At 47.6% G+C, this 26,880-nt stretch overlaps 1 protein-coding gene across 1 annotated transcript; it reads right to left on the reverse strand.

Moving 5' to 3' along the window:
- Positions 1 to 1,799: 1,799 nt before the first annotated feature.
- LOC124694613 lies at positions 1,800 to 15,950 on the reverse strand. Its single transcript, XM_047227578.1, has 6 exons — positions 15,944 to 15,950; positions 13,715 to 13,894; positions 12,247 to 12,327; positions 3,513 to 3,593; positions 2,175 to 2,217; positions 1,800 to 1,851 (listed from the first exon to the last, which is right to left on the reverse strand). The coding sequence occupies exons 1-6, from the start codon at positions 15,948 to 15,950 to the stop codon at positions 1,800 to 1,802; spliced, it is 444 nt and encodes a 147-aa protein (XP_047083534.1).
- Between the last annotated feature and the right edge of the window lie 10,930 nt (positions 15,951 to 26,880).

Below are 26,880 nucleotides of genomic sequence, written 5' to 3' on the forward strand. Positions count from 1 at the left end.
GAGTTTGCAAGTTTCCGTATTGTGTTGTGCCTTTGGGACTCAGCCTGCACTTCTGACTTTTGGTTGCGCTGGCTACGGCATAAGTTTAATATACTAGTTCCATGTGGTTTTTGTTGAGATCTATAATAAGTGGATTGCCTAGCCCTTTCCATCATTTCGGACCTGTGGTGTGCTATTCTGTTTTCCACGTGTTAGACCTCCTCTTCTTAACAAGACTCCATGAGTAGGAGGCACTATGATTTTATTTTTTGCGCATGAAATTACTCAATTAGATAGCTTAATCCCATTTGTTGACTCTCTATTGACCAGCCACTTGAGGGTAAAACTGAGTATATTGCACTAGCCAGTATTAGTACTCGAGGGGAAAACTGAGTACGGAGTACATATATTTTTCCAGTGTAAGGCTCGACGGTAGAACTGAGTACACGTAACGGTGCAGACGTGTAGTACCACGGACACGTGTCGTGGTGCGCAGCGGTTAGGCGGTGCGCGTGTTGAGACCAAACGTCTAGCTTTTTTGAGAAACTGCCGAGACCAACCGTCACGTTGCCTGTACAGAGCCCCTCTGTCCCTCCCTCTGCATACAGTCTCATTCTCACTCACGCACGCAACAACGCCTCTCACGTCCCATCAACTTCTCCAAATCGAATGAAAAAACACCAACCGCGATGGACAAGAACAATGCGCTGGCGGCCGGCGCCCCCGAGACCGTCGCCTCTGAGGGCGGCGCATCCAAGCGCGGCGCCTCCGTGGACTGGGCCTCTCTCAGGGCTGACGAACCACTTCACAAGATCGGGGACTGCTTACTGGCGAACGAGGAGTACATGGACACCTACTCTGCTTTGTGGCGAGTTTGTAGAAATTGGCGCTCAGGTGCCCGACGTGCACCTGCATGAATGGATCATGGTAGAACACGCCCTTCCACGCGCTGCTGATTTCACCTTCCTCCACCCCCGCACATCCCGCTATGTCACCATCGATCTAACGGAAGTTCATGCAAGGTTCAAATTCCTCCATATCTATAGAGTTAATCTATTTTTATTTTCAATCGTAAACATCTTAGTGCTGAATGTTATCTTCATCAATATATTTTAGATACTACTTCGTCGACTTTTGCCATGGTGTCATCGTGCTTGCCCAGAAAAACCAGCCGCACAAGATACGGCTTCTGAACCCACTCACGAAGACATTGAATACTAGGTTTGAGGCGCATATGCCATATGTTATTCTGAAGTCAGTCGCTGTAATGAAGTCCCCGACTATGGTCTTCGTTTCCAAAGATTACCCGGCGGAAATTGCTTGGGTCGATGAGAGCACTCCAACTAAGGGTATAGATGAAGAGTGGGGAGAAGGAAGATTTTCGACCGAGCACCATTCTCTGCGTTGCATTAACCCGTTCAATGGTGAATTGTATGCAATAGCTGTGAACAATTTTGAGTTCGGAAAATTAGTGTGCACCAACAATGTCCAGTTGGAGCAGCACGCGAGCACTGTCAACATGGATACACTATTTTCATTTCCAGAACTTGGAAATAACAAGTTCTACCTTGTGAAGTCGGATGGTGCTCTGCTGCTTGTGTTGTTGGACAACAAGCATTTGGAGGAAGGTCAACAATTGGTGTACCGTGTGGACACTGAGAGCCGCTGTAAGCCCCAGGAGTAGGAAAACCCAGAGCGCGCAGGTAAGAGGGGTTTATGTGCATGAGGTCACTACAAAGGACCGTGAGGTCGCCTCGCATTCCCAAGCATATGGGTAGGCCAAGCAACAGCTCGACACGCCCATGCACACAACACCCACCTCAAAGGCTCACGGTAGGCTTTCCAGGCCTGAGTGCTTCACCTTCCTGTGCACTTCACACATACACACACTATGCACAGGATACAAGGGTAGAATACAGCTTGAATATCACAACATGACTATGTATGACACAAAAGATGGAAATAAGGTTCATATATATAGCAACGCTCTAATGAGCAAGATCCAAATGACACTCGAAGGACACATGTCCCAACATTACATCATACATAAGATAGCCAAATAGTCTGGGTACAGACAAGAACCAAATGGGACTAAGAGTCCTGAAGATAATCAAGCGGTGTTCCCATAACCAACATGCCACAGGCTGCTGCCTTAGGAACGATCCTGCTACGCAACGAAGTCGTCGTCCGTGAACTCGACAAAGTAGCCTCCAGCGTACTGCTCATCATCTGTCGTACCTGTTTGTCGAAAAGCGTGTTCCGGAAAAAGAGGGAGAAAAACGAGGGTAAGTACCGTTGGCACGTACTTGCGAGACAAGACCAGCTATGCTCGCTGGTGGGCGGTGTAAACTTCGCCCGGCTTTATGTGGAGTTTAGCGGCAGCAAAGCACTATCCAATAGAGACACGCTACAACATCCGTCTAATAGAGAAGGTGAGAGAGCGCATATTCTAGCAGTTCTATACTCTGCAATCAACAACCCAGCCAAATGCGATCCCCCTTAGCCAAGAGGTACTAACAAGGCACTCACACAGTTGACAATTTTATATCCATTCCATTATAATAGGGCTAACTTACTACGCAAGTAATTAGCAAATTATTAGTGACAACATTAGGTGTAAGTTGTTCTATGATCGAGTTAAACAGCTCCAAGTCGTCCATAACCGCGGACACGGCTTATCGATAAGATTTAACCCTGCAGGGGTGCACCAATGTTACCATACACGCATGCTCGAACCCGCTTAATTACGGCGGAGTCTCACAACAAGACCGTTCCCAAATCAACAAGAAAGTCTAGGGGGGCCACCCGCCTAAGCTACCCGTATCGAAGTTCGGCCGTACTCCGAGACGGACCCAGAGGTTTGCGCCGGCGGCTAGGCGTGCGAACCACACGCTTCGCTAAACGTCCCGCAAGGTACAGTACAGAAGTAAACACCCGAAGGCAACAGTATTAAACACCCGAAGGCAACAGTAATAAACACCCGAAGGCAACAGTAGGTAAAGCATGGCATACATGGCATACATGGCATAGGCAAATAAAACCAAGGTTGTGGCCCCCTTTTCAACAGACTTGAGAAATGGTAATGGGTGATGGGGGGTCCCGATAAAACCTCCCACGAGTGGTTAGCGCGCTCGGTCTTAGAAACGAGATAACAAGAACTCGGGTCCTAGGGGACATTAGCAAGTCAAAGTTCCGATGCTTTCGCAAAGGGGCTCACAGATGCCTCTGCATATTATATCCCTTAGCAATTTTAAGTTGTAGCAAAAGTTATCATCATCATTTTGAAAAGGTAGTACATGTGTCAACATCCCAACAAGATATCCCGAACATTTCGAGATATCAACAAAAAATCCTAAACTCGCCTACGACTCGCAAAGCTGGCAAACAACAAACAATAGGTAGGGCGAGGAGGTGTATCTCGGACATATAGGTAACAGGTGGATAGGACACGTGACACAACAGAATCGCAACATAAGGATAGCAATAGATCAAAAGAGCATGTAAATGTAAAATAGGTGAAGGGGTGGGCTCGCCTGTCAGATCAGAGGTAGAAGCACCGACACGATCCTCCAGGGGGAACTCGTACTTCTGCTCGTACTGCTCTGCGTCGGCGTCTACTCGAGAAGAACCAAAAGCACATACAAGGAAGATATAGCATAAATCAATACAAGTGCAATGCGCAATATGATGCATGATGACATGGCAAGATGGTTGGTGCAAGGCAAAATTAAGTGGGGTGCTCTAATGACACATGAAAGGATAAGCACCCTCACATATAGTTTTTGTTCATGTTGCATATTTAATTTGGACAATTCAGAGATGATGCCAATGATGCATGAGGATGCAAGATTTGAAATCCTCTCACTTTTCTGATGAATATGGATATGTCATTTGCATAATTTGGAATTATAGAATGAGAGATATGAATTATGCCATATTACTCCAATTAACTTCAGATTTTAATTATGTCCAAATTTTATTTGTCCAAAACCCAAAACAAAGTTCATAGTTGGCTAGAGCATGAAAAGCTGATCAAAATGGACATATGGTTTGTCCAAAACGGATTTGTAAAAGTGCAGTTTTAATTAATTTGAAAAGTATCCAGATTTCAATTTTCAGAAACCAACAAAGAAAAAGAAAAACAAAAAGGTTTGGTAGTTTTAATTAATTTGAAAAGTATCCAGATTTCAATTTTCAGAAACCAACAAAGAAAAAGAAAAACAAAAAGGTTTGGTTAAGTGCGTCCCAGGGGATTCGAAACCAGGGCTTCGCGGCAGAGATCAAGGAAGGTAGCCAGTGTGCTGCTGCTCGAGATTTGTACAAAGACAGGCTTCAGACAAGGTATACTGTACAGACGAGTTAACTGAATTTTTAACACCAAAACTGAAAACAGGACAGCTGGGTAACGGATCTGAGTAGATATCAAGATGTTGAGCATGAGGGATGTACCGCGAGTAGATTGGTGGTAGTTTGATTCGATTTGGTGCAGTGTGGTGACGCCGGTGATCATCGGAAGTCGTGACAATGTCACAGCAAAACTGAAACCGAAAATGAAATCCGTTTCTGGGCTCGACTTTGATTGAAGATGGCGTCGCCGTTTTTGCTCCGTTTTGGGTGATTCAAAAGCTGAGATGAAGCCTGAGATGTTGTGCATCTACTGGAACAAGAATTGCGTGCTCTCGTGGCCGGAGTCGCCGGCGGCGAGTGTTGGAAAACGAGACCGGGTCACAGACGAGGAACAGTAAAAACAGAAACTCGTTTTCTGGACCGAAGTTTGCTTGATGATGGCGTCGTGTACAGGCATCGAAACTAGGGGACTCCAAAACGAAAATTGTAGCCCTTCGTCTCAGCTTTCCAACGGTATGAAGAACGCAAGCTGGAGTGGCCTGTGCTGGCGGTGAGATGCGTCGAAAGACGGGGTGCTGTGAGATGAAAAACTGGACGTTTTGTTTCGATTTCGATTCGGTTTTTGCTCAGATCCCTCTCATGATCGACGATGCAGATACGTGGGGCATGCAAGGGAGATGTAGATGATGATGCTCACCCTGGTGGTGTCGAAGGAGAGGTGGAGGAGGCGACGGAGAAGTAGCCGGAGGAGCCGGCTGGAGATGAAGGAGAAGATGGCCGGTTGTTGAAGATGAAGAAGATGCTTGAGGGCTGCAGGTCTTGGCGTCCTTGAGGGAGTCCAGGGTGGAGAGGAGACGAGGTAGACTTGCCCCTGGTGCTCAGGTAAGGTCTAGGCTGGCCATGGCCATGGTGGTGGTGGCCGGCGACGTGTGTGGGGTTTGTACCGGGAGGAAGAGATGGTGGCGGCGGCTACACTTGGAGGAGGAAGATGGGGCTAGGGTTGGAGTTGAGCTGGTGCTGTGCTTAAGAGAGGTGAAGGGGAGCCGGTGGATGAAGGGAGAGAGGTGGCGTGGAGATTGGAGCTTGCTCCATTACTTGATTTAGCAATGGTGCCGACGTGTAAAGGAGAAGAAAGGTGGTTTGCATGTCTATTTTTGGCTGAGAGGAAGGTGGCCGGGTTGGAGTGCTAGCTGGGCTTGGTGTTGAGAAAAGGTTGGGCCACCGGCTGAGTTTAGTTAGGTTAGGGTTAGGTTAGGTTTAAGTTTTTTTTTCTTTCTCTCTTCCTTTTCTGATTTTTATTTTCAAACCAAAATTAATTTGAGAATAATTTGAGAAGAGAGAGGAAAACAAAATGAAGCATTTGAAATAGAGAAGATTTACAAGATGAAAAGCGATATTATGTCACATGAAATGACATTGAAAAGAAGTAGGATTAAAAGAGGGGGATTATACATAGAGCTTAAAAGGAAGAAAAGCTCCATTAATTCATGTGCAAAACTTAGAAATACAAACCAACCATTTGAGGAGGAGTATCTCCAACTTAAATAGGTTGGGTTAGCAAGTAAGAGAGGTAGAAGAGAGATCAAGGGTGTCCACCAAATTTTAGAAAATTTGGCATGACCTTGGTGTAATGTGTTAAGAGAGGGAGAGGTTGGAGTTGTACTTTTCTTGGAACATCACAAGAGGAAGGGGATGAACCAAGAAAGAAGAAGGGAGGAAGAACAACAAGCAAACAAAGCAAAGCCAAAACCAAATGCAATTTATAAAAACCAAGGTGGTGATATGCATGAATGCAACATGATGACATGAAACAAAAGCAAGAAAGGTAAAAAGGATCTATGTATTACTCTTGGGATGTTACAAACGCCCCCCCTTGAAGGAATCGCGCCCCGAGATTCTCAGGAAGAAGAGAAAAAGGACGGGTACTCGGAACGGAGTTGATCTTCCCGCTCCCAAGTTGCTTCTTTATCGGAATGGTGCGACCACTCGCACCTTGAGAAACTTGACGAGTTGTTGCGAGTACGACGTTCAGCTTCATCAAGAATCCGAACGGGATGCTCTTTGTAGGAGAGGTCTTCTTGGAGGTCAATGGACTCGTGATCAACTGCACGGCCCGTATCTTTGAAGCACTTCTTGAGCTGTGACACGTGGAAGACATCGTGCACTTTGGAGAGCTTCTCAGGGAGTTCAAGGAGGTAAGCGACTTCACCACGCTTTGCTAGAACCTTGAAGGGACCAATGTATCTTGGCGCCGACTTGCCTTTGATACCAAAGCGATGAGTGCCCCTCATAGGAGTAACACGAAGGTAGGCTTGATCACCAGGATGATATAACATATCACGGTGCTTGCTATCATAATAGCTTTTCTGCCGAGATTGTGCTATCTTCAGATTGTCACGAATGATTCGCACCTTTTCTTCAGCCTCGTTGATGACATCGGGGCCAAAGATTTGCCTTTCACCAGTTTCAGACCAGTTCAGAGGTGTTCTGCATTTGCGACCATAGAGAGCTTCGAAAGGTGCCATGCCCAAGCTGGCTTGATAGCTGTTGTTGTAAGAGAACTCAGCGAATGGAAGACATTCTTCCCATTTCATGCCGAAGGAGATAACACAGGCACGGAGCATGTCCTCGAGAATCTGATTGACTCTTTCGACTTGCCCACTCGTTTGAGGATGGTAAGCTGTGCTGAAGAGCAGATTAGTTCCCATAGCTTTCTGAAAGCTTGCCCAAAACTTGGAAGTGAAGATGCTTCCGCGATCAGAGCTTATTTCCAAGGGAACACCATGAAGAGAAACAATCTTTGCGGTGTAGAGCTCAGCCAACCGACTAGCGGATATTGTTTCTTTGACGAGAAGGAAGTGAGCAACCTTGGAAAGACGGTCGATCACCACGAAGATAGCATCATTGCCTTTGCGAGACTTTGGAAAACCAGTTATGAAGTCCATCTCAATCTTATCCCATTTCCACTCAGGAATTTTCAGGGGTTGGAGGACACCGGCAGGTCTCTGATGTTCTGCTTTGACACGGCGACAAACATCACATTCTGAGACATAGCGAGCGGCATCCCTTTTCATCCTAGTCCACCAATAGGTAGACTTGATATCGAGATACATCTTTGTGCTGCCAGGATGGATAGAAAGAGGAGTGTCGTGAGCTTCTTTGAGAATGAGGTTTCTCAGGTCTAGATCATTCGGAACAACAAAACGACCTTGGAAGAAGAGAGTTCCTTGATCATCGAGAGAGAACGACTTGTACTTGGGCTTGTGCATATTCTCTTTGATATTCTTGCTGCAAATATCTCGCAACTGTCCTTTTCGGATCTTATCTTCAAGAGTTTGCGTGATCACCAAGTTTGCAAGGTAGCCTTGGGGAACAAGCTCAAGATTCAATTTCCTGAATTCTTCATAAAGAGCAGGTTGAATTTCTTGAATCATGAGGTTGTTGCAATAAGACTTGCGACTAAGGGCGTCAGCCATGACATTAGCTTTGCCTGGAGTGTAGCTGATAGACAGATCAAAGTCCTTGATGGTTTCCATCCATCTCGTTTGACGGAGGTTCAAGCTGGGTTGTGTGAAGATGTATTTGAGACTCTTGTGGTCGGTGAAGATCTCACATTTGTTGCCCAACAAGTATTGGCGCCATGTTATTAAAGCATGTAACACGGTCGCAAGCTCGAGATCATGTGTCGGATAGTTGAGTTCATGCTTTTTCAAGCGACGAGAAGCATACGCCACAACTTGACGTTCTTGCATGAGGACAGCACCTAGTCCATGAAGAGAGGCATCACAGAATATCTGGAAAGGCTTAGAAGTATCTGGGAGAACCAGGACAGGTGTGGAAGTGAGCTTCTGCTTGAGGAGATCAAAGCTTGCTTGACATTGAGGAGACCAAAGGAACTTCTTGTCTTTCTTGAGGAGATCGGTAAGAGGCTTGGCGATCTTGGAGAAATTCTCAACAAAGCGGCGGCAGTAACTTGCCAAACCGAGGAAACTTCTCACTTGCTTGACATTCTTCGGAGGAAGCCATTCAACGATTGCCTTGACGGTTTCAGGATTGACAGCAATGCCTTTTCCCGAAATGACATGGCCAAGATAGACGACTTGAGGAAGCCAAAATTCACACTTGGAGAACTTGGCATAGAGACGGTGTTCACGAAGCTTCATGAGGATGAGGCGAAGATGCTCTTCATGCTCCTCATTGGACTTGGAGTAGACAAGGATATCATCAAGATAAACTACCACAAACTTGTCGAGGTACTCCATGAAAATGTAGTTCATCAACCGAGAGAAAGTGGCAGGAGCATTAGTGAGGCCAAAGGACATGACGGTGTATTCGTAGAGACCATAACGAGTTTTGAAGGCTGTCTTGGGTACATCCTCCTTGCGGATTTTGATTTGGTGATAACCACTTCTCAAATCCATCTTAGAGAACACAGTTGCACCCGCAAGCTGATCAAAGAGCTCATTGATGCGAGGAAGAGGATATGTATTCTTGATCGTTTTCTCATTGAGAGGGCGGTAGTCAACCACCAATCGATCAGCTTTATCCTTTTTCTTCACGAAGATGGTAGGACATCCCCATGGAGAAGTGCTTGGCTGAATGAAACCAAGTTTTTGCAACTCGTCAAGCTCGCTTCTTGAGTTCAGCCAACTCATTTGGACCCATTTTGTATGGCCGCTTTGAGATAGGAGCTGTTCCAGGCTCTAGTTCAATGACGAACTCAACAGCCCTGTCAGGTGGCATACCTGGGAGTTCTTCGGGAAAAACATCAGGAAAGTCGCAAACCACCGGTATAGACTCAAGCTCCGGAAGAGAACTAGGATTCAAAGCAAAGAGCTGAACGGAAGGTGTTTGAGAAGGTGTATAGGTCAAGGTTCCTGATGAAGTAGGAAGAGAAACTGAATGCTCGGCGCAATCAATGACAACTTTGTTGGCCTTCAACCAATCCATGCCAAGGATGACATTAATGCCAGAGATTCGAAGGAGTATCAAGGAGGCGAGAAAGATATGGTTTCCAATTTGAATTTGGTTACCATGGCTTATCTTCGAAGATATCATTTGTCCTCCGGGAGAGTGAACCAAGAGATTTGATGGTAAGGAAAACACAACAAACTCAAGCATGTGCGAAACTTTGAGAGATTAAAGAATGTGACGCTCCGGTATCAAATAGAACTATAGCTGAGAAAGGGTTGATGGAAGGACGAGGACCATTTGTCTTGTACAGCTAAAACAGATCTTTTGCTGACTTAAGATCTCCATGGAACAGAAAGAGGGGTGGGAGGGTGGGAAACAAAACCTTCGGACGAGGCACGTAGGTGGGTTGCGCCGGAACAAAAAGATCAACACATTTATCGAATTTAACAAAACCCAATATTAGTGCTAACGAGAACTTCAAAGGAAACATGAATATGACAAGATATCTTCAAGGTACAAGAATTCAAGTACACGAGAGGTAGCCATAACATGTAAAAGATTAGAACGATAGCAGCAACAGTACTTCACAAAGATACCTTGCGAGGTTTATGAAGTGCAGAAGTTTTTGCAATAGCAAGTGCCAATAACTTGGGTCGTGTTGACACTAGTTATGCATATTGGAAGGGAAACAACAAGGCATGAGCTTGGCGAAAAACAACTCCGGGGAAGGAAAGTTGATATATGCACCGGAACAAAAAGTGGTCGAGTTATCAACGGATCAACATAGAGGAAACACATTAGCATGAACATACCAACATGTCAAAGGAACAAATTATATGTGGAGATTGATCAAAGATGATAATGAAGCAACCATAGTACAGAAATTTTTCAAAAACACTTTTCCCTATGGCACTATGGTTTCCCACAAACACGTCCAAGCCTAGATGAAACAAGATAAGAATAGAGTAAAACCGTTGCACGTCCTTACCAGAGGGAGGGTGGGTGGGGTAAGAAATAAAAGCAGAATTCCTACTCTCGCGCACAATTTTCCTATGTAGCTACTAAAATATGAGTTTCTAGACACAACTTCATCCGTCGCAAAGGGGCTCCTAAAGGCGATCCTGCTCGATACCAAGTCCGTAAGCCCCGGGAGTAGGAAAACCCGGAGCGCGCGGTAAGAGGGGTTTATGTGCATGAGGTCACTACAAAGGACCGTGAGGTCGCCTCGCATTCCCAAGCATATGGGTAGGCCAAGCAACAGCTCGACACGCCCATGCACACAACACCCACCTCAAAGGCTCACGGTAGGCTTTCCGGGCCCGAGTGCTTCACCTTCTCGTGCACTTCACACATACACACACTGTGCACATGATACAAGGGTAGAATACAGCTTGAATATCACAACATGACTATGTATGACACAAAAGATGGAAATAAGGTTCATATATATAGCAACGCTCTAATGAGCAAGATCCAAATGACACTCAGAAGGACACATGTCCCAACATTACATCATACATAAGATAGCCAAATAGTCTGGGTACAGACAAGAACCAAATGGGACTAAGAGTCCTGAAGATAATCAAGCGGTGTTCCCATAACCAACATGCCACGAGCTCGCCGCCTTAGGAACGATCCCGCTACGCAACGAAGTCGTCGTCCGTGAACTCGACAAAGTAGCCTCCGACGTATCGCTCATCATCCGTCGTACCTGTTTGTCGAAAAGCGTGTTCCGAAAAAGAGGGAGAAAAACGAGGGTAAGTACCAGTTGGCACGTACTTGCGAGACAAGACCAGCTATGCTCGCTGGTGGGCGGTGTAAACTTCGCCCGGCTTTATGTGGAGTTTAGCGGCAGCAAAGCACTATCCAATAGAGACACGCTACAACATCCGTCTAATAGAGAAGGTGAGAGAGCGCATATTCTAGCAGTTCTATACTCTGCAATCAACAACCCAACCAAATGCGATCCCCCTTAGCCAAGAGGTACTAACAAGGCACTCACACAGTTGACAATTTTATATCCATTCCATTATAATAGGGCTAACTTACTACGCAAGTAATTAGCAAATTATTAGTGACAACATTAGGTGTAAGTTGTTCTATGATCGAGTTAAACAGACTCCAAGTCGTCCATAACCGCGGACACGGCTTATCGATAAGATTTAACCCTGCGAGGGTGCACCAATGTTACCATACACGCATGCTCGAACCCGCTTAATTACGGCGGAGTCTCACAACAAGACCGTTCCCAAATCAACAAGAAAGTCTAGGGGGGCCACCCGCCTAAGCTACCCGTATCGAAGTTCGGCCGTACTCCGAGACGGACCCAGAGGTTTGCGCCGGCGGCTAGGCGTGCGAACCACACGCTTCGCTAAACGTCCCGCAAGGTACAGCATGAAGTAAACACCCGAAGGCAACGAGATTAAACACCCGAAGGCAACAAGAATAAACACCCGAAGGCAACGAGAGGTAAAGCATGGCATACATGGCATACATGGCATAGGCAAATAAAACCAAGGTTGTGGCCCCTTTTCAACGAGACTTGAGAAATGGTAATGGGTGATGGGGGTCCCGATAAAACCTCCCACGAGTGGTTAGCGCGCTCGGCCTTAGAAACGGATAACAAGAACTCGGGTCCTAGGGGACATTAGCAAGTCAAAGTTCCGATGCTTTCGCAAAGGGGCTCACGAGATGCCTCTGCATATTATATCCCTTAGCAATTTTAAGTTGTAGCAAAAGTTATCATCATCATTTTGAAAAGGTAGTACATGTGTCAACATCCCAACAAGATATCCCGGACATTTCGAGATATCAACAAAAAATCCTAAACTCGCCTACGACTCGCAAAGCTGGCAAACAACAAACAATAGGTAGGGCGAGGAGGTGTATCTCGGACATATAGGTAACGAGTGGATAGGACACGTGACACAACGAGAATCGCAACATAAGGATAGCAATAGATCAAAAGAGCATGTAAATGTAAAATAGGTGAAGGGGTGGGCTCGCCTGTCAGATCAGAGGTAGAAGCACCGACACGATCCTCCAGGGGGAACTCGTACTCCTGCTCGTACTGCTCTGCGTCGGCGTCTACTCGAGAAGAACCAAAAGCACATACAAGGAAGATATAACATAAATCAATACAAGTGCAATGCGCAATATGATGCATGATGACATGGCAAGATGGTTGGTGCAAGGCAAAATTAAGTGGGGTGCTCTAATGACACATGAAAGGATAAGCACCCTCACATATAGTTTTTGTTCATGTTGCATATTTAATTTGGACAATTCGGAGATGATGCCAATGATGCATGAGGATGCAAGATTTGAATTCCTCTCACTTTTCTGATGAATATGGATATGTCATTTGCATAATTTGGAATTATGGAATGAGAGATATGAATTATGCCATATTACTCCAATTAACTTCAGATTTTAATTATGTCCAAATTTTATTTGTCCAAAACCCAAAACAAAGTTCATAGTTGGCTAGAGCATGAAAAGCTGATCAAAATGGACATATGGTTTGTCCAAAACGGATTTGTAAAAGTGCAGTTTTAATTAATTTGAAAAGTATCCAGATTTCAATTTTCAGAAACCAACAAAGAAAAAGAAAAACAAAAAGATTTGGTTAAGTGCGTCACAGGGAATTCGAACCCAGGGCTTCGCGGTAGAGATCAAGGAAGGTAGCCAGTGTGCTGCTGCTCGAGATTTGTACAAAGACAGGCTTCAGACAAGGTATACTGTACAGACGAGTTAACTGAATTTTTAACACCAAAACTGAAAACAGGACAGCTGCTGGCAGTGACTTTGGATGAACATGGCAAGAAACTGGGTAACGGATCTGAGTAGATATCAAGATGTTGAGCATGAGGGATGTACCGCGAGTAGATTGGTGGTAGTTTGATTCGATTTGGTGCAGTGTGGTGACGCCGGTGATCATCGGAAGTCGTGACAATGTCACAGCAAAACTGAAACCGAAAATGAAATCCGTTTCTGGGCTCGACTTTGATTGAAGATGGCGTCGCCGTTTTTGCTCCGTTTTGGGTGATTCAAAAGCTGAGAAGAAGCCTGAGATGTTGTGCATCTACTGGAACAAGAATTGCGTGCTCTCGTGGCCGGAGTCGCCGGCGGCGACTGTTGGAAAACGAGACCGGGTCATAGACGAGGAACAGTAAAAACAGAAACTCGTTTTCTGGACCGAAGTTTGCTTGATGATGGCGTCGTGTACAGGCATCGAAACTAGGTGACTCCAAAACGAAAATTGTAGCCCTTCGTCTCAGCTTTCCAACGGTATGAAGAACGCAAGCTGGAGTGGCCTGTGCTGGCGGTGAGATGCGTCGAAAGACGGGGTGCTGTGAGATGAAAAACTGGACGTTTTGTTTCGATTTCGATTCGGTTTTTGCTCAGATCCCTCTCATGATCGACGATGCAGATACGTGGGGCATGCAAGGGAGATGTAGATGATGATGCTCACCCTGGTGGTGTCGAAGGAGAGGTGGAGGAGGCGACGGAGAAGTAGCCGGAGGAGCCGGCCGGAGATGAAGGAGAAGATGGCCGGTTGTTGAAGATGAAGAAGATGCTTGAGGGCTGCAGGTCTTGGCGTCCTTGAGGGAGTCCAGGGTGGAGAGGAGACGAGGTAGACTTGCCCCTGGTGCTCAGGTAAGGTCTAGGCTGGCCATGGCCATGGTGGTGGTGGCCGGCGACGTGTGTGGGGTTTGTACCGGGAGGAAGAGATGGTGGCGGCGGCTACACTTGGAGGAGGAAGATGGGGCTAGGGTTGGAGTTGAGCTGGTGCTGTGCTTAAGAGAGGTGAAGGGGAGCCGGTGGATGAAGGGAGAGAGGTGGCGTGGAGATTGGAGCTTGCTCCATTACTTGATTTAGCAATGGTGCCGACGTGTAAAGGAGAAGAAAGGTGGTTTGCATGTCTATTTTTGGCTGAGAGGAAGGTGGCCGGGTTGGAGTGCTAGCTGGGCTTGGTGTTGAGAAAAGGTTGGGCCACCGGCTGAGTTTAGTTAGGTTAGGGTTAGGTTAGGTTTAAGTTTTTTTTTTCTTTCTCTCTTCCTTTTCTGATTTTTATTTTCAAACCAAAATTAATTTGAGAATAATTTGAGAAGAGAGAGGAAAACAAAATGAAGCATTTGAAATAGAGAAGATTTACAAGATGAAAAGCGATATTATGTCACATGAAATGACATTGAAAAGAAGTAGGATTAAAAGAGGGGATTATACATAGAGCTTAAATGGAAGAAAAGCTCCATTAATTCATGTGCAAAACTTAGAAATACAAACCAACCATTTGAGGAGGAGTATCTCCAACTTAAATAGGTTGGGTTAGCAAGTAAGAGAGGTAGAAGAGAGATCAAGGGTGTCCACCAAATTTTAGAAAATTTGGCATGACCTTGGTGTAATGTGTTAAGAGAGGGAGAGGTTGGAGTTGTACTTTTCTTGGAACATCACAAGAGGAAGGGGATGAACCAAGAAAGAAGAAGGGAGGAAGAACAACAAGCAAACAAAGCAAAGCCAAAAGCAAATGCAATTTATAAAAACCAAGGTGGTGATATGCATGAATGCAACATGATGAAATGAAACAAAAGCAAGAAAGGTAAAAAGGATCTATGTATTACTCTTGGGATGTTACAGCCGCTCTCTCCATGCTGTCAATAACATTGGCAGTCGTGCCTTCTTCGTCCATTATATTCGGTGTATCTCCGTCGACACCAGAGTGTACCCGACACTTCGACCTGGCTGCATCTACTACGGAGATTTGGGTTATATCAGAGAGTACTTTGATGATATAAAGGCCTGGGATGAGTGGCCAATACGTGTGGATAGATTAGGAAACTACGGTATGAGAAATGAACAAAGGCCATACCGTTCGGAGGATGTATTGGCTGCACATCGCAGACGGAAGGAGTTCAATGAATATTTCCTTCGGATCATAGAACGGAGTGATGAAGAAATATATGCTCGAATGAAGATCGGATTCATTCATCCCGGCGTATCCTAATCTTCATGTTGGCCATACATTGCGTCTTGTATTATTTTCAGATTAGTTTGTCGTGAACATTAACATTGTTATTGGTCGCTTTTGGTCGTTGAATGCAGTTTATGTATTATACTCCGTACTTAGTTTTCTGGATTTATTATGTTGTGAATTTTTCCTATACTAGCTTCTAGATTTGACTGATTTTGTTTGTAATGATGATGGCTTGATGTGGTCTGTCGGCCTTGACTGCCGGAGCAGAGCAATTAACCAGGTGTACCGTCTTTATATTAGTATTATATTATATTACTTGACCATAGCCATATTCAAAATAAAATCTCTGTCGGGCGGCAAAATCTCCCGCCAATTCTGAAATATTTCAGACGGGTTTTTGAATGGGATAAGAAGATAGATCACGATGATAGTAACCGGTATTTAATGTGATGATGATTTGATTTTTCACTCGGCCTTGAACATAGGTACTAGTACGGTGTCACAATTTTTTATCATTATACTTCGACCTTAGCCAAATTCAAAATATCATAGCGGCAAAACTTCCCGCCCACAAAATACAAAAATTTCACACGCTTCCAAATTCCCATTCTACCCCTGTGGAGATGGCAGCAAAGTCGTTTGGTGGGGGGGTCTACCCATCATTTTTTTCGATCACCACCTCCCTAGCCCAGAAACCCTCCCAAAAAAAATTCATTTCCCTCATACCACCCATCGGAACTTCCAAAGTCCCTCTCTCCCACCTCCACGACCACCGCACCGAAACATCCCCGCCGGACTTCTCTGGCCTACCCGAGGAATCGCGATCCTCGTCATCCGACTGCCTGCCGGAGCCGCTTCATCGACGCCGTCATCAACCGGACCGGATCATCCCCGCCGAACCTCCAAACCATATGCTCATCCAGCAGTCTACCGCAGTCGCTTCAGCTGCGGTATCGTCCACCCCACCGGAGCCGCTTCGCCGGATCCGTCGTCCACCGCATCGAATCTTGCTCACCGACACCGCTGTGCATGAACCGGATCTGCTTCACCGGCGCCGTGCATGATCTAAACTCTTGTACTGTCGCTTTTCTATTGCTTGCTTGCAAGTTCTTGTTTAATCTTGGGAAACCTGTTTGTGCTAACGACGCGCCATTGTTTTTTGCAGATGAGATGAGTAACCATGAATTGTAATGGCCGTCTCTCCAACCCCAAGTAGCACATGTAGTGTACTTCATCACCGGATCTATCAACCCCGTGAAGATCTCGTCGTGACTCCCACGAGTGCTTCTCCTAATGTAAGTCCCTGTTTTTAGCGCCATGTTCCGGGTTCGTATGCTTGTTTATCCGAAGCTCTTTTAGTTCATTCCTAGATATGACCGTAACACCTTGCTATTTTCTAGTTCATTGCTAACTTTAAGCGGTTGAACATTTTGGTTTGCATTCCCTCGCTTCCGTAGATGTAGCCATCATAACTTCTATCTTGCTCGGTCGTCGTTACAAAAATTATAGGTCGCTACTATTTTGTTCATGCCAATCTTGTTCTCCCCGAACATGTTGGTTTGCATTCCCTGTACTACAGTGATGGCATTGTTATTTCTATCCACTTCGTCGTAAGCTAACAAAGTAACTGCTCGCTATTAGTTCCTCGCATGCTATCGCTCTCGCCATCCCTGCAGTACAAATTTATTTGAACTCGTCACAGCGAGCTACTTCCATCATAATTTTGTCTCGCCATCCGATTCTACAAGTTGGTGTGCATTCCCTCTTCTACAAGTTCACAGTGATCCCACTATATTCCGTTTCTCGGTCCATCCTAAGCCATAGCATTAACTATCCTATATGTGTTGCTCATCACAACTTTATATCCCGAAACAAATTGATTTGTTTCCCTTATCTACAAGTTTATGAGTGATGCCATTATAACTCCTATCCGTTTTATTCCTAGCTATTATAGTAACATCCTGCTATTATTTAGTTCATGGCCAATTTTAAGTAATTGCACATGTTGGTTCGCATTCCCTGCTCTATAGCTTTTGGAATCGTAACTTCTATATTTGGTTTACATTCCTCGCTCTGTAGATCTAGCCATCATAACTTTATCTTGTTCAGTCGTTGTTACAAAAATTATGGCCTGCTACTATGTTGTTTGTGCCAATTTTTTACTCCATGAACATGTTGGCTTGCATTCCCTGTACTACAGGTGATGCCATTGTTTTGTATCTAGTTCATTGTAAGCTAACAAAGTAAGGACTTAGTTTGGCATGCTATCACTATGCTATCTAGCCTCGTAGTACAAATAAACTTGTCATACTACTAGATAATAATTTCGTGTGCCATCTTGTTCTTTAAAAGCTGCATTATTGACTTGTTTCTCCGACTTGGCATGACGCTCACATATGGAATGCCGAACATATTGGTTTGCATTCCCTCTTATACAAGTTCACAGAGTGATCCCACTATATTCGTATCTGGTCCATCCTAAGCTCCAAGCATTAACTATCCTCTATGTGTTGCTCATTACAAGTTTATATCCCGAAACATCTTGATTTGCATCCCCTTCACTATAAGTTCAGGAGTATTATTTAGTTCACGGCCAAAATGATGTAATTGCACTTGGCACATGTTGGTTCACATTCCCTCCTCTTTAGCTTTTGCCATCATAACTTCTATTTTTGGTTTACATTCCCTACTCTCTAGATGTAGCCATCATAACTTCATCTTGCTCAATCGTTGTTACAAAATTTATAGCCTGCTACTATGTTGTTCATGCCAATCTTGTACTCCCTGAACATGTTGGTTTGCATGGGACTCGATAGTAGTAAGTCTGCTGTTTCATTCTAACATGCTCTTTTATATTGGCTATTGGTATGCAGCATGCACTCTTTGTTTGCTTATTGTGCGCATTACAACGATCTTGTTATAACGACGAAATGATGAGTTCCAAATTCTTTGCCAAACAATATAGTAGTGTCTTTGCCTTTCCATTGTTGCTATCTTAAGTTGTAATGTCTTTGTTTCAGATATAGGTGCTGCATGTACAACTTAAAAGATTGCCGGGTCGCTTCATTGTATTGCTAGGTTTAATTACCATTCAATTTCTCTGGATTCTGTAATATTTTTTCAAAGCCTTGCAGCTGATGTAATATTTAGTTAGTTTTTATAGTTCTTTCGCGCATTTTTTCTTTGGTGCTTGTGGTAAGTGAGGCTATCCGACAGAAATCATGTGGTGCGTAAATGTTCTTAGTATCTAAATCACAAATTCCCATCACTTAAACGGCCCAATTAAGCGAAATCACTAAAGCGCCTATTATGCCGGCATATACACACCAACTAAACGGGCTGGCCCACTTACTTATTGTGCCAGCCCACTTGCTTTAAGGTGGACCCCACCCACTACTGGGCCGGCCCAAGAATGTAGAAAGTGGGCCCCACAAGCTTATTGGGCCGGCCCGCTAACTCGTCGGGCCAGCCCACCTGATTAACCGTGGACCCCACATACTAATTGGGCCGGCCCACTAACTTGTTGGGCCAGCCCAAAAGCTTTTGTGGTGGACCCCACACACTAAATGGGCCGGCCCTTTAACAGGATAGTGGGGCCCACCTGCGTTTTTGGCCCGGCCCACCATCTTGTTGGGCCGGCCCACTTGCTATATGGTGGACCCCACATATTAAATGGGCCGGCCCTTTAACAGGAAAGTGGGACCCACCTGTGTTTTGGCCCGGCCCACTTGCTATACGGTGGACCCCACATATTAAATGGGTCGGCCCTTTAACAGGAAAGTGGGACCCACCTATGTTTTGGCCCGGCCCACTATCTTGTTGGGCCGACCCAGTTGCTATACGGTGGACCCCACGTACTAAATGGGTCGGCCCTTTAGCAGGAAAGTGGGACCCACCTACGTTTTTTTGGCCCGACCCACTTTCTTGTTGGGCTAGCCCACTTGCTATATGGTGGACCCCACATACTAAATGGGTCGGCCCTTTAAAAAGGAAAGTGGGACCCACATGTGTTTTTGGCTCGGCCCACTATCTTCTTGGGCTGGCCCACTTGCTATATGGTGGATCCCACATACTAAATGGGCCGGCCCATTAACGAGAAAGTGGGACCCACTCGTGTTTTTGGCCCGGCCCACTGGCTTGTTGGGCCAGCCCATTTGATCTATTGTGGACCCCACATACTAAATGGGCCGGCCCGATAGCAGGAAAGTGGGACCCACATGCTTATTGGGCCGGCCCAATAACTTCTTGGGCCGGCCCACTTGCTTCAAGGTGGACCCCACTTTTTAAATGGGCCGGCCCATTAAAGGTTTGACCAGTCAACCTGAGAGGTTAGGCCCGGCCCATGTAACTAATGGACCAGCCCAGCTATTGTTATCACCAGAATTTGACCGAGTCAGAAGTGGGCCGTGATCAAGATGGACGTGAAGAATATATATATAGAAGAAATACGTGAATCGGCCTTTTATACCAAGTTGGGCTTAATTGCCCGTGTATCTGTAACATATTAGATCGCATCTTAGTTTAGAAGTTAGAATCTTACTCGTGCACGGTTTGGTGCACGCCCACATTAGAAAGTCCCCTGGACTATAAATATGTATCTAGGGTTTATGGAATAAACAACAACCAACGTTCAACCACAAACAAATCTCGGCGCATCGCCAACTCCTTCATCTCGAGGGTTTTCTCCGGTAAGCACCATGCTGCTTAGATCGCATCTTGCGATCTAGGCAGCACAAGCCTACCCACGTTGTTCATGCGTTGCTCGTACTGAAGCCTTTTTGATGGCGAGCAACGTAGTTATCTTAGATGTGTTAGGGTTAGCATTGTTCTTCGAATTACATGCTTTCGTTATGCAACCCTTGCACGTCTAGCCGCCCTTACACCTATCTTAGGTGTAGGGGCGGCACCCCGCTTGATCATAATTTAGTAGATCTGATCCGTTACGGTTGCTCCTTGTTTCATCAAGGATTAGTTTAACATCCGCAATAGTTAGGCCTTACAAAGGGTTGGAGGATCCAGCGGCGTGTAGGGTGGCGTTTGCTAGCCCTAGAAAGGATGTTCCGGGGATCAACCTCGTGTTGGTTTTTAGGCCCTGTCTAGGATCGGCTTACGGTCACCGTGCGCGAGCGCGAGGCCCAATCGTGAGTAGGATGATCCGATTATGCGGTGAAAACCCTAAATCGTCGTAGATCTAATCAGCTTTATCTTGATCAAGCGGGACCACCATATATTCGGACACCTTGTCCGGATCATGGGTGGATCGGCTCTTTGAGCCGATTCACGGAGATAACCCGAGAGCCGATCGAGGCTCGTATTTAATGTTTACGTGTATGCCATGCAGGAAACTAAGCGAGGCATCATCCACACCTTCCCGACCGGGTATAGGTCGGGTGGCACGCCCTTGCGATTGGCATCGGCGCGTGCGACCGGGAGGCTTTGCGGGCCGTCGCTCCGAGGGACCGGGGCCGGCCGCAGCCCTAGTTGTTCCCGGCTCTACCGTGTTGACCATCTCTCGCCCGCCGGGGGTTTCGACGTCAACACATTCTCGGCACGCCCGGTGGGACAACCTTCGACATCCACCACATCGCCGTTCGCATCCGAGATGGCGGAAGGCACTCCGGTCAAGTACGAGGATCCGCCCGATGAGCTCAAGAAGAAGCATGACGAAATCAAGGCGGTCCTCGAAGCCGAACTCATCGGCTCTTTCCACCGAACCCGCTCCCATGGCGTCGGTGGAAGGGTTTCACACTCGAAGGCGCACTCGATGGAGTGGATCCGTCCGCCCCGTCGGAAGAACGCACCGAGTCGCCGCGGCAGGAGATCAACTACATGGTGGCTCATTCGCCGCACCACCACTCGAGAGCCTCGGTGAACACCTTGGAGCGTGTCGCTATGCGCGTCGTCCGAGAAATCATGAGCCACCGGTATTCTCCGTCGGGACCAGCTCCGGGGACTTTCAAGGGAGAGATGCCACTCCAGCCCCGGCCGTTCGCATGGGCAGCACCGGAACTGCCGAACTCATCGGCATACGTCGTCTACAAGATTGGTGGTGATCCCGGTGACTACCAATTCCTACCCGAGGCACCCAAGGAGATCCCGCACGGATACGCGTGCACATACGTACCGGATCGCAACGCCCGGGCACTCTCGAACCGAGCTGCAATATCGGGGGCCTCTCGGAACGGCGAGGAGGAACGTCGGGAGCCGATCCCGAGAAGCAATCGTGGCTAGCTAAGTACGCCACTCCGACAAACCTCCAAAGCCCAGCTCCTGCAGCTTGGCTTAGAACCGGAAAAGCAAGCATGGCTGGTTAAGTATGCCACCCCGGCGAATCTTCGGGGTTCGACACCTTCGACCATCACGGCGGATCAGATTTGTGCAATTACGAAAGATCGGCTCGGCATGATGCCGAAAAGGAAGACGTTCGGCTACACCAAGCCGTACCCCAACGACTACGAACTGATCCCGCTACCACCCAAATATCGGCTCCCGGACTTCACGAAGTTTAGTGGATCAGATGGTTCCAGCTCCATCGAACATGTGAGCCGGTATTTGGCATAACTGGGCACGATCTCAGCATCAGACGAGTTGCGCGTGAGATTCTTCGCACAGTCCCTCACAGGATCGGCTTTCGGGTGGTACACATCGCTGCCACCGAACTCCATCCGGACTTGGAAGCAGTTGGAAGAGCAGTTCCATGAGCAGTATCACTCGGAGGCTTCCGATGTTGGTATTGCCGATCTAGCGCAAGTACGACGGAAGCGCGGGAGACGAGTGTCGAATACGTCCAGCGCTTCAGGACCATTAGGAACCGATGCTTTTCGGCTCATATAAGCGAAAAGAAGCGGTCGAGTTGGCGGTGGTGGGTCTCTCATCATCAATCAAGGACGTGGCCTCCCAAGCGTGACTACCCTTCGTTGGCGCACATGGTGCGTAGGCTGTCGGCATATGAACAGCGCCACCCGGATGTTTACCAGGACAAATTCAAGCGTGCGGTGACCTTGGTTGAGGCGAGACGAAGATGAAGGTGCTATGGGAGATCGGGGAGGTAGCAGTGGCTGAATGGACTCGAGCGACGAGCCCCGTGACCCGCAAATGGGTGAAGCCACAAGGCCCTCCAAAAGGGTTCGACTTCGACGTGACCAAGACCGAACAGATTTTTGATCTCTTACTCACGGAGAAGCATATAAAGGTACCCGAAGGCCACAAGATCCCCACGGCGCGAGAGCTGAACGGAAAGCCATACCGCAAATGGCATAACACGTTCTCCCACACCACCAACGACCGCAGGGTGTGGCGGCAACAGATCCAAATGGCGATAGAAAATGGACGGTTGATTTTTAACCGAGACGCCATGAAGGTCGACACACACCCCTTCCCCGCCGTAAACATGGTGGAGTATACTTACCATGGAGGGTGCCAGCCGGATTTCTCGTGCAAAATCAATATGGTAGATCTTGGACACCACGCTGGCAAGGATGGAGATGAGGGCAGCTGCTCTCATAGCAAAGATACAGAGGAAGCCGCTCCACGCGATCGGCTCCGCCAAGATGGCAAGCGCTACGTCACAGAGGGAGAAGTGAAGAACATAAGATATCAGCGACCTCTCTTCGATCACCTCCTCAACAAGTATGTGAGTCGATACGACCAACGCCGACGGTCCAGCGATGATGATGAAAGAGATCGTCTGGCTAGAGAAGCCAGAAGACATCGTTGGCATAATCGCGATGAGGAGGAGCACGAGCGTTGTGCCAAGGGAAAGGCAAGGGAGCGAGACGACGAGGACAGACACTGGGATTGTCCCTTCTTCGAGCACTCGCCGGGATTCAGGAATGAGCCGATTGCCAACAATCGGCAATTGCCCGTAATGCAACCGAAGAAGAAGGAGGCAGCCAACGTGTCCGTGTTCGAGCGCTTGGGACCTCTCCCGCCACGGAGCAAACGAGCTGAGTCCCCTCGGTTGAAAGATCTCGAAGATTCAGAAGACGAGGGAGAAGAAGAAGACAGTATCACCGACCAAGGTGGTGCCTCGATGGACTCAGCCGTTCCCGTAAACGCAGGGTTCAACGATTGCGCGGCCCGGAAGAAGCCGAGAGGTTATACTTGCATACATTGAGGAAGGCAAGGCCTGATCCGGCTGCGAAGGTTCAGCGAACCCTGGATGAAGAGGGTCGTCCACGGAAAATGGAGTGGCGCCCCAAGCAAAGGAAAGCCGATGATGAAACATCGGCCGGCACAAACATGGTGCTCGTTCTTCCGACGAAGCTTAGTGCTCCACGATTACACGATGCACTCAAGGTGGGCGACAGCAAGCGCACCAACATGATGAAGTCAGAGATTGGGCTGGTTTTGTCTACCGGCCCGAACGAGTAGCAAGAGCACGTCAATGAGCAAACGTGGCGAGGCTGATCCTTGTGATCGGCCCCAAAAATTTATGAAGGGACATTACAAAACCTTCACCGAGCAAGCAACATGCAGGCCGATTCCAGCAATCGGCCAAAAAATTATCCTCACCATCCATTTTTCCTGGGTTCAACATGTTATCCAACAGAGCCGATACCATCAATTCTCTTGACAGAATCGGCTCGGGGGGGCACCCAGGTGGATAAAACACGAGGATATGCAATGGAAGCGTCTCATCCTTTGGTGATGGGTATTGGAGTATGGGGGCCGATGCACCAGTCGGCCGTAAAAAAATCTGAAAAATTCGAAATTTTTTGAGCACAGCCGATGCAGCAGACATCGACTTAAGGATATAAAAGCCGATGCATGGCCATCGACTCAAGAGGAATAACTGTTACGATCAGAGGGCCAATGGAGCACGAAGGGGGATTTTAATGGAAGAACTCCTCAATGGAGTAGTTTAAGGGCTCGGATCCTCTCTTCAAGGACAAGGCCAAGAGCAGCCTGGACGTGCAGATCGGGTAAAGGGTGGATTGCATTAGATCCACCAAAGGGAAGGAGCCGATCTAGCCGGCAAGATGCAGGAAGAACTGAAGAAGCTCGGGGGGCAGCTCACCTTGAAGGCTCTCTGCTCTGGGAAGCCGATTTATGTTCCAATCGGCTGGTTCTGCACAAGAAGCTCCCTCAGACATAATCAAGCCCAGGTCCATACAGCTAATTTGCGTATCCTCGTCTCTGTTTTGCCTTGGCTGAGACTCGGGGGGCAACAGGCCTGGTAGGTGCTCTATTTTTGAGAGCCGATTGGAGTTACCTCGGCTGTCACTGCATCATGATCTTCTCGGGGAGGAACCGGGAAGGAAAAGCCGTCGTCCGGGTACGAGGTTTGGACCGTGCTCTGGTGCTGCAAGAAAAGGAAGAGACTCGGTTTCTCAAATTAGCCGATGAACAGTCGTCGGCTGCGGGACTGCCAAAACGCCACGGTCAAGAGAAACAATATAGTCCGATTCGTTACTATCGGTCTTGGTGTGGCAAGCGGGAGGATGGAAATTGGATTAATGGAAGGAGAAATTGGAAGAACAATTCTCGTTAATTCAAAGGAGCGGCTTTACAAGAAGAGCCGATGGCTATCAAAAGAGGGATCTGGTGCCTAGTGCACTGCCACTCGCTAGTCCTACCCTACTAGTCGTCGCTCGTCCTCATCATCGCCGTCGTCGAGGTCGTCGGCGCTGCTCCCGAGAAGCTCCTCGCCGTTGCTGCCCCGGCCCGTCGGCCGGAGCTTCCTCCTCCTCCTCGTCATCATCATCATCCTCGCTATCCGCCCAGCTGCGGAAGCGCTTCGTTGGAGGATACCCGGCGGAGGAGGAGGAATCATCTTCCTCCTCCTCATCTTCTTCTTCCTCGTCGTCATCGTCGTCCTCGCTGTCCGCCCACATGCGGGAGCGCTTCTTCGGCGGAAGCCTGGCGGAGGGGGAGGCCTTGGTCCTCTCCGCTTCTCCTCCTTTCTTCTCCTTGTCAGAGGAGATGGGGTTGTCCTCTTCCTTGTTCTTCGGCGACGGTTGGAGAGAGAGGCCTGAAGCGGAGGAGGAAGAGGAAGACATGGCTGCAGGGGAGAAGGGTTTTTTGGTTTGGTGAACAGAGCAGAGCAAGGGGATGGAGCGGCGAACCGTTTTGCAAAGATAAATAAAGAGAGTGAAGTGGAGATTTAATGCCATAACGGTTCTCGAGGGTGTGATGCTGAAATTGTCAATTCATACAGAGAAGCCCAGGAGGCGAGGCGTAATGATGGAAGATTCGCGGCAGTTCGCTCCGCCACGACATGACCCGACGAAAGAAGAGCATAATGATTTTGGAAATGTCATTTCCAAAACCAGGGGGGCATGTGTTATCACCAGAATTTGACCGAGTCAGAAGTGGGCCGTGATCAAGATGGACGTGAAGAATATATATATAGAAGAAATACGTGAATCGGCCTTTTATACCAAGTTGGGCTTAATTTCCCGTGTATCTGTAACATATTAGATCGCATCTTAGTTTAGAAGTTAGAATCTTACTCGTGCACGGTTTGGTGCACGCCCACATTAGAAAGTCCCCTGGACTATAAATATGTATCTAGGGTTTATGGAATAAACAACAACCAACGTTCAACCACAAACAAATCTCGGCGCATCGCCAACTCCTTCATCTCGAGGGTTTTCTCCGGTAAGCACCATGCTGCCTAGATCGCATCTTGCGATCTAGGAAGCACAAGCCTACCCACGTTGTTCATGCGTTGCTCGTACTGAAGCCTTTTTGATGGCGAGCAACGTAGTTATCTTAGATGTGTTAGGGTTAGCATTGTTCTTCGAATTACATGCTTTCGTTATGCAACCCTTGCACGTCTAGCCGCCCTTACACCTATCTTAGGTGTAGGGGCGGCACCCGCTTGATCATAATTTAGTAGATCTGATCCGTTACGGTTGCTCCTTGTTTCATCAAGGATTAGTTTAACATCCGCAATAGTTAGGCCTTACAAAGGGTTGGAGGATCCAGCGGCGTGTAGGGTGGCGTTTGCTAGCCCTAGAAAGGATGTTCCGGGGATCAACCTCGTGTTGGTTTTTAGGCCCTGTCTAGGATCGGCTTACGGTCACCGTGCGCGAGCGCGAGGCCCAATCGTGAGTAGGATGATCCGATTATGCGGTGAAAACCCTAAATCGTCGTAGATCTAATCAGCTTTATCTTGATCAAGCAGGACCACCATATATTCGGACACCTTGTCCGGATCATGGGTGGATCGGCTCTTTGAGCCGATTCACGAGATAACCCGAGAGCCAATCGAGGCTCGTATTTAATGTTTACGTGTATGCCATGCGGGAAACTAAGCGAGGCATCATCCACACCTTCCCGACCAGGTATAGGTCGGGTGGCACGCCCTTGCGATTGGCATCGGCGCGTGCGACCAGGAGGCTTTGCGGGCCGTCGCTCTGAGGGACTGGGGCCAGCCGCAGCCCTAGTTGTTCCCGGCTCTACCGTGTTGACCATCTCTGCCCGCCAGGGGGTTTCTGACGTCAACAGCTATATAGTTGACCGGTCAAACTAAGTCACCTGGCCCGGCCCGCAAACTTAATGGGCCGGCCCACTTAAGACGTGGCAGGCCTCGTGTGGGCCTACCATCTACCACGGGGTTTAGCCGGTTAACGTCGTTAACTGCCAGTTAACGGCGTCTACCACGTGGTAGTTTGCATGACGTCAGCAGTCAACGGGCTCCCGGAAACACTTCTGCA

The sequence above is a fragment of the Lolium rigidum genome, chromosome 3 (assembly GCF_022539505.1).
Source record: "Lolium rigidum isolate FL_2022 chromosome 3, APGP_CSIRO_Lrig_0.1, whole genome shotgun sequence".
Classification (NCBI taxonomy): Eukaryota; Viridiplantae; Streptophyta; class Magnoliopsida; order Poales; family Poaceae; genus Lolium; species Lolium rigidum.